Source organism: Chaetura pelagica, unplaced genomic scaffold (genome assembly GCF_000747805.2).
Source record: "Chaetura pelagica isolate M959 unplaced genomic scaffold, ChaPel_1.0 scaffold129, whole genome shotgun sequence".
Taxonomy (NCBI): Eukaryota; Metazoa; Chordata; class Aves; order Apodiformes; family Apodidae; genus Chaetura; species Chaetura pelagica.
The window spans coordinates 91042-99714 of record NW_009954536.1 but is presented as its reverse complement, the minus strand read 5'-3'; the positions used below and the strand labels follow the sequence as shown (position 1 = coordinate 99714).

The window sequence follows — 8673 nt, the reverse complement described above, 5'->3', positions numbered from 1 at the left end:
TTTGTTTATGATAATTTTGCTCTGTGTCCAGTTTTCTGGTATTTTATAGTCAATTAAGTATTTACCAGAGCCTGCAAAGTGTTTGCTTCAAAATTTCAAAAAATTAAGTCAGCTGCTTTCTCCAGGAAGTGCTTTGGCTTTTGCATTTGGCTTTTCAGGCTGTAATAATCCTGTGCTGTGCTTGACCTTTATTTCTTGAAAAGCTTTTTAGTACTTTCTGGAACTTTTACTTCTGCTTTGTAATGAGCAATTACAGTGAGTAATGTGAATAAGCAATTCTGCTCAGTAGTCAAAGCTCAAGTAAAATAGTGTTTATTTAAAATTCTTGACTTTTTTTTTTTAACTGTTTGAGCAGTTATGGCTTTTAGCTCTTTCTGTGTGAGTATCTTTGCTAATTATTTGATTCACTGTATTGCCAGTCTTATTTTTTCATCCGATTTTTCCATTCCTGCCATTCACTGCAGTGGGATTTCCAGAACTAGCAATTCCTTCTGGTTGTTGATGGGTGCCTGATGGACTGACTGCCGTAGAGATTGGTTTCCACACCTCTCCTCACTACCATAGCAGAACTCAAACTGGATTTTTTGGAAACCAACACTCGATTAACTTAAGTACTAAAGTGTTTAAATAGCATTAATGTACTTTAACACAGTTCAATGTTGAGTATTTAGGCAGAAGTAACTATTGCATATCCTTCTGTTGAAGGATTATTTTTTTGGCTCAGGACTTCTCCAGAGTATATCATTTTATGACCGTGAAGTCTTTGCAATATAATTTAACCTGGTACATTTGATTGACCTTAGAGCACAGTAAAATTGGTAATAGTGCTTTTGCCAAGGAAAGTAACCCTTAAGAAAGTATTTCTTATGGTACCCTGATTTGAGGTGAGTGGGGGAATTTGCTGGCAAGCCAAGCAAAGAGCACAATCTCATAAGCGTAACGGGGAGTACTTGCAAGTATAGTATGGAAAAAAAATAACCCTGTTGGTATCCACAATTCCAGTGGGTTAATTAAGGCAGTATAAGTTAAATTTTCTGAGAATTAGGGAATGACTGAAAATTACTGATGACATGTTCATCAGTCATTAACAGTGTGTCATGTTTCAAAATGTTTCTCACATGTAAGCATTCCAGGAATATGTTCAATTGCTTAGATTTGCAGTGTAACATAGTTATAAGAATACCCGAACTAGATGCATGCTGGGCACTGGATCAATGGCCTGCATTCTGCACGAGGTCTGGATGCTGCATTGCAATCTGAGCACCATCCACCCCTGGAACACGATCTGTACCTTTTTTGCTTTGCTCTTAACTTCAAGCATGCCTTTTCTGTCTGCAATAGTATCTTTCTGTCACTTACCTTGATATGGAGAAAGTGCTGCATCTCTGTAGTAAATGTATTCCTGGTTAGTTTTTAAATACAATAACTGCATAGCAAGAGTGAAGATTTGTGGTAAACTGCAAGTCAGCTGTTTGTTAAAAGGTGATTTTTTTTTCCCTTGCTTTATTTTTGTTACAGAACTTGAAAGAAATATTGTAAGTAAGAATGTCCTGCTTTTATTTCCTTAATTTAAGGTGTGCTCTTACCTCCATTATGCAATTAATTTATGGAAATTAAAAAGCCTAAAAGGAAATGAACAGAAATTAGTTTTATGCTGACTCTTCAAAACAGTCAAAGGAAAAAAAAATGTTTCTTAAGCATCAGAGAATGTTTTACAGGTCATTGTTGGCTAATGTGATTATATTTTGGTATAAAAAAATGTGATCTGTCTTGTAATACAAACATAATTTCCATGTATGTATTGCATGGATATTTTTATAACAGAGCTTCTGTCAGTTTGCCACACATTCATTTTATAGATAGGACCTTATTACAGGATTAGTATTCCTGGAGATGAAGATTAAGATTTGGAACCTTTGGCTGTGTGAAGACATTTCAGGATGTGTGAGTGAAGACTTTGGATAGCTGCAGATCTTAACTCTAAGGGCACATTAGATCAGTTTCTAGTGGATTTAAAAAAATCTCCTCATTAGACTTTTAAATTGTCTAGCATTAAAGGGCAATGATCAGATTGAGTTATACAGTATTAAAATCATGTAATCTCCATCATGACCAGAAGGTCATTTGAAGGTCTTTGAATTCTTAGGCTGCAATCAGGTCATAGTCCTTTTTTTAAATCACCATGAGATTTAGAAGCTTAAATTCTTTTGGCATTACAAATATAATGAGAATCACGATGTTGTGGAGGTTGTCAGCGTGGAGCAGAGCTGATATGCAGAGAGACTAGAAAGTGTGTCTAAATGAAGTTTGGGTTAGAATAAGAATCGAATGCGAAAAAAGCTGCTATTCTAAGCAAGAAGGATTTGAAAACTGACTTTGAATATGTGCCATAGAGCCTACTGAAATGCAGTGGCAGGGTTCACTGGAGACGCACTTAAAGTAATGTCCCATCCCTGCTGTCTTTATTCCTCGCTCTGTCTTGGATCCCAAGTGACCTCAGAAGTGTAGGAGCCAAAGATGTAAGAAAGGCAGATGCAGCAACAGTGTAAAAGAGGTGGTTACCAAGGTATGGTCACTCCAGTACTGAATTAAATGAGGGTATGATCCATGTTCCTAATGCATCTCATCTGCTGGGGATTCCTAGGGGAAATCCTCCCCTCACATAAGTTAAAATCACTACCTTTGTCTTCTGACATTTATTTAATTTTGAACATCCTCTGTAAGAGCACCACCTCGATCCAATTTTGTTCATTTCTAAGGTATGTATTCATGGGACTGAACACTGTAAAGAAGTTATCTGTATTATGTGTCATAGGAGAGGTAGCTGTGCCATTCTTTTTGGCTGCTTTATGACAATACTGTTTGAATAACATTAGAAAATGTCTAATTGCATTATTCTCTGTAATCTTGGGCTGATCACCTCTGCCTTAACTGTATTTTCCACGTGTCTTGTCTTACAAAGGTGTTTGCAGAGCTTTTTGAGGATGAAGTGCTGCATAATTGCTGTGTATCATCATTGTGTCATGTATTTGACATAGTTAATATATGCCATCTGCTTGTTACTTGTCTCATTGGGTCTCCCCTTGCAGTCATGACTATATACATTGCACTGAGTATTTATTTTGCTCTTGTGTAAATCACCTTGAGCGTTGTGAAAACGATTAAATGTTGCTGATTCTGTAGCATTAATTAAATTCTACATGATCAGTTAGACACCAAATTAAGAAAGTGTTTTGATTCCTCTTTCTGTTTACTTAATAGGTTTCGTTGGAAAACTGTGTTGAGGTTGGGCGAATTGCCAACACCTACAACCTCACAGAAGTGGATAAATACGTTAATAATTTCATCCTGAAGAACTTCCCTGCGTTATTAAGTACTGGTGAATTTGTGAAACTCCCCTTTGAACGTCTTGCCTTTGTGCTTTCAAGTAATAGCCTTAAGCACTGCACTGAACTTGAACTCTTCAAGGCGGCTTGTCGCTGGCTGCGGTACGAGGAGCCGCGGATGGAGTACGCTGCCAAGCTCATGAAGAACATCAGGTTTCCACTGATGACGCCCCAGGATCTTATTAACTACGTTCAGACAGTGGACTTCATGAGAACTGACAACACCTGTGTGAACTTGCTTTTGGAAGCCAGCAACTACCAAATGATGCCATACATGCAACCGGTGATGCAGTCGGAGAGGACTGCCATTCGGTCGGACAGTACCCACTTGGTGACCTTGGGCGGAGTGCTGAGGCAGCAGCTGGTGGTCAGCAAGGAGTTACGGATGTACGACGAGAAGGCTCACGAGTGGAAATCCTTGGCTCCCATGGATGCACCAAGGTACCAGCACGGCATCGCCGTGATCGGAAACTTCCTGTACGTAGTGGGGGGGCAGAGCAATTACGACACGAAGGGAAAGACGGCGGTGGACACGGTCTTCAGGTTTGATCCTCGCTACAACAAGTGGATGCAAGTGGCATCTTTGAACGAGAAGCGCACCTTCTTCCACCTAAGTGCCCTCAAAGGACATTTGTACGCAGTCGGTGGCCGGAACGCAGCGGGTGAGCTAGGTGAGTGCTTCACCTGCAGCAGGGTGTCTTGTCTTGCCTTCTTCTTGGGCCTTGGAATGCTGGGTTGCCCTGGTGGAGAAGGAAACAAGTTGAAGTTGTTGGTGTGCAGCTTCTTTCTGGAAGTACTGCAAATGCCTAGAGGAATTTGGATGCTGTTAGCGGTTAATTTTAGAAGGGCTTCCACAAAAACAATTTCAAATACATGTATCTTGATGCATAACATCCAATGTCTTCACCTTTATCACCAGACATGAAGTGTGTGTCTACCTGTGTGTGTATGTATATATAAATATGCAACTAGCCACAAAAAAATCATGAAGCCTAGAAATCAAACTCCCTCTTTTCACACTTAAGGGGTCATGACTTCCTAACTGAAACTGACTGTTGAGTGAAGATTGCATTTTAAAAGACATATTTTGTGGAATAGTAATTTTGCAGTGCTAGTAAATGACTGGGTGATTTGTTTCACCCACAGATCAGTGAGATTGACATCTCCTGACATTCTGGGCTTTTTAATGACTAAAAATGTTGTATTTTGCCTGTGATCTTGTGAAAATGCAGTTAACTTATTTATATGAATGACCCTGTCTTGCTGCCTCCTTTTTAACTGTTTTGCAAATGCTGATTCATTTGGCTTGACCTGACAATCAATTTCAGAGAAATAAGATGGTTGGAAACAAAGGATAAACATGTGGCAGCTTTTAATTTAACAAAAGTCTGTAGAGAATGGCCCATAGTGATCCACTGCCTTTTCTAAAGCTATAGTGGTTAGCATTCACAACAGGTCTAGGAGGGTGCACTCACTTTTAATTTATCTGTGCTTTAAAATGAAAAAGTTACACTGATATGCTTGGCATTTTAGCACAATATTGTATCTAAATCAGATATAACACTTCATTATTCGGTTTGCTGCTTTCAGCCTCGTCCTTAGCAATGTCTTGTCAAGTCTTTGTAACAGCGTCTCTTGCTCCTGAGATGTGCTCTTTAGAAATGCTCTGATATCTTTAAGTACGGTGAGAAACATGTTTAGTTGAAACAATGCGAAACCTAATTTGTGTTGCAGCATCTGTGTTTGGTTTTTTTTAATGCATTTCAGTCACGTGTACATTTTTTTCATTATCACATTCAGACTTTCTTAGGAAACAGTACATTGCTTCCACTATCAAAAAAATGGGTTTTTTTTCTAGAAATCTTAAATCCATTTTTGTTTGAAATGAGACATTTAAAAGCCCCTCCTGTTTCCAAAAAATCATGGGAAACTTCTGCAGCATCTCGTTTTCCCTCAACAGTCATTTCCTGATGCAGATCCAGAGGTTTTCAGTTTTTAAGTCACTTCACCTGAAAATACACTCTAAAAGCAAGCTTAATACCCTGTAAAAGGCCAAATGTACAAACTAAAGTGTATTGATCTCAGAGTATGAGAAACGACCTTAATTGAGCTATTTTCTAATGGTATGAATGAATAGCAGATGATCAGACTGCTGTCCTACCCTACCAGGGTAGGGTTATAAGAATGTCGGTGAAAAAATTGCAAGTCTAACAAAATCAATATGAAATAATCGTGTCCCTAAGCCAGTGCAATCTGTATAGCACCTTTTGAGCACAGTGTTTTTCCTAAATCAGATCAAGCAGTATCATTCTGCTGACCTCCACTCTTCTGCAGCATGAATTAAAATAAAAAAATCTATCACCTGTCTAAAATTCTTCTGTAAAAATATCATTAAAAGGCTGCAAAAATTTCTACACAAACCTGAAAAATGTCATTGATCATTCTGTGGGAAGAGCACTCTATAAATGCTAAGTATTGTAGCTGTCTGATGCTTTGATTTGGGGCTTCAGGTTCTTTGCTTGCTAATTGTGAGGCAAGTCACTTTTCATTTTCAGGTTTCTTTTCATAAACCTTGACAGCTAAAAGATAAAATCCAGCTTAAATTTCCCATGCTCTTCAGATGAGAAAAAGTCTCAAGCTTTTCATAGAAAAGAAGGTCAAATGTGTGTTGGACAAGTATTAAAAAAGTTGCCCTTGAGTTCAAACTAATTTCAATGTGTTGTTAGAGAGAAAAATTTCTCAAAACCTGAATTTAGCTTTCCAGAAGATCAGCTCTTGTGGAAAAGGGCCAAGGGATTAAAGTTACTAAAAATAATTTCTTTACTGTTTTTTCTCTTGAAATTCACTACAATAAAAAGTAGAGTTTTTTGAGGCTCTCTATCAAGCCTTTCAAAAACAGTTATCAAATGTTCAGTCTTCTGAGAACTTTGTAAATACCACTTTCTATCCCACTAGTATGCGCTTTTGCAGTAATGAACAGCTCGTGTTTGAACAGTGCATGCCACCAAGAGAAGTTGGGTTCATTGCTTGGAATATGGTAACTGTATCTTTGAAGGATACTGAATTATGAAATTATAATTCAGATTTTTCAACCCTGTGACAGATTAGGGCTGTGCAGAAGTGTTCCCCACTCCTAGGAGGGTTGTGCATCATTCTGGTTGGTGCTTCTGAAATATCCAAGTAGGCATTTGCCGAAGTTTTATTCCCAGAAGGCAGAGAGAACAGCAGTCCAGCATGAGGAGGAGGCCAGCCAGGAGAAGGCAGGTGTGCAACAGGCAGGACTTTTTGCAAAAGGACACAGAGGGAAGACCAGGTGTGGTTCACCCAGATACTCATGAAGCGGAGCTGAGTAGCAGTTACCTGCTCTTGTGGTGTTCAGATCAGTGACTGTGGTTTTCTCTTCTCAGACAAGTAGGTTTGTCAAGCTTTATTTTTATTTTTTAAAGAGTTCATTGTGGTGCTAGCTGATGGTGGCAGAAGCTGTGCCTTCAAGTGTTAGAGAACTTGTGCAGTTTGGTGCTCTCCAGATACGTCAGGCTTGAGCGGAGTTGGAGATGTTTATGGATGGTCTTTTCCTGAACACTTTAGGGGAAATGCTGGGTTGTGACTAAACCACGTTATTTATCAACAGCTTCACCATCATGCTGCAATGAAGACAGAAAGAGCAGGCTCCTAGTGCAGGGTAGGACAGTTCTGTGCTCTTCTGATCCCCTGCACAAAAAGTGGGAAGGCATTTATTTTTCAAGTGCCCTCTATGATGCTTAACCCTCAATTCAAGCAACTCCTTGTTTATGTAAAACGTCTTGTGTGAGCCTATATAGTATCTATATTTTAAATGTTTTTACTGAAGAAATAGAATAAACATAATTACCTCGTTGGGTATTTTGTTGCCAGTGTAGTACTCTGAATGTCAAACCAAAGCATGAACTGGAGGACCTCTTGCACGTCCTTATTTTGAAGTGACTCCTTGCTGTGCTAGGGACAAAATTACTCAGGTTTAATTTAACCAAGTCAGCTTTGAGTTCTACAGAAGCAAGCTGTGCTATAGAAATAATCTAACAAAACTAAGATCCTGGGTTTAGGGACATCATACAGTTGCTAAGTGCTGCTGTAATAAACCTCAAGACACATTACAAGCTGCTGACAGAGAGGTGGTAAATATCTGTACTCCTCAAATAGCATCACAGATGGCACAATAAAGTGAGTGCAGACAGCATCCCTTGGGACTGCCAAAGCTTTGTGGTTTGTTGAGATTGCTTAATTCTACTAAAATGAGGCCTGTCTTCCCTGGATTATGGTAATGAAGAGATCAGAAGTTCTGCTATTAAACATAAAGCCTGGTTTGAATCATTCACTGGGAGAATGAATTCATCAATCTCATGCTATATAGGACACAGTAGCAGTTCTTTTGAGTGTTTTGCAAACTGCTCTGTCTGGACATGATGCACAGGACATCCTGATGCCTCTCCAATTGCCAGGCACATTTGATTGCTGGAATTTTTTAATAACTTTTCCTTTTCAGTAAAGAGGGAGATACTGTTAAAAGAGAGAAATGGAATGACCTTGTAAGGTAATGGGGGAACAACTACATGGAACAACCAAACAGAATAATAGAGTTTTTTCAGCTGGGAAATAATTAGCTTTGGTTTAGAGCATGGCAGATTTGAGATGTAAGTTGTGGTGGCTTGTCTGAAATACTGTTAAGCACTACTTTGGCTGTATTCGTGATGTTCAAGAGAATTTTGAAGCCACATCAGAAAGTGATGTATCTTGGACTCACGTGTCCTTTCCCATGTAATTAGTGTCTGTACAATGTGGTGACAGTGGCAGTGATGAGTACCAATTCCTGCATGTTTTATCTTCCTGTTAAAGTGATCTTTTGGCTCTGGTTTCTCTCTGAACTGCAGGTTGTGGTGCAAAGTTAGATAAACAGCTATCCAGAGGTGAATGTCACGTTAATCTGGTTGCTGCTGACTTTCTGATTGCCTTGCATATACTCAGCTCTTTCTGCCCCTCCAGTGTATTAGAATTTCAAGTTCCTCACCCCAGCACGGGGTGGAAGCTCTGTGGGAAGGAAGATGCCTTTATTTCTGTGGAAGCAAGTATAAAGCTGATTTAGGAGCTGCCTAGCAATGAACAGCATGTCTAAAGGGTCTGCTGGCAGGGTGGAACCTGGATGGCTATAATTACATGCACATCAGATCTCTTTTACTCTATTCTTGACATTTCTGCACATCTTTGTTTTCTTCTGCTTGCTAAATAGAGCGGAGTAGAGAGGAACTTTCCT

At 39.2% G+C, this 8673-nt stretch overlaps 1 protein-coding gene across 3 annotated transcripts in view; it reads left to right on the top strand.

The window, feature by feature from the left end:
* The window catches only part of KLHL13 (kelch-like family member 13), a 64644-nt gene that overhangs the window by 50444 nt on the left and 5527 nt on the right, over positions 1–8673 (top strand). For all 3 annotated transcript variants that reach the window (XM_010004758.1, XM_010004757.1, XM_010004756.1), the window contains one exon: positions 3262–4057. In XM_010004758.1, coding sequence (XP_010003060.1) covers positions 3262–4057 — 796 coding nt within the window. The remainder of the gene's footprint in view (positions 1–3261; positions 4058–8673) is intronic.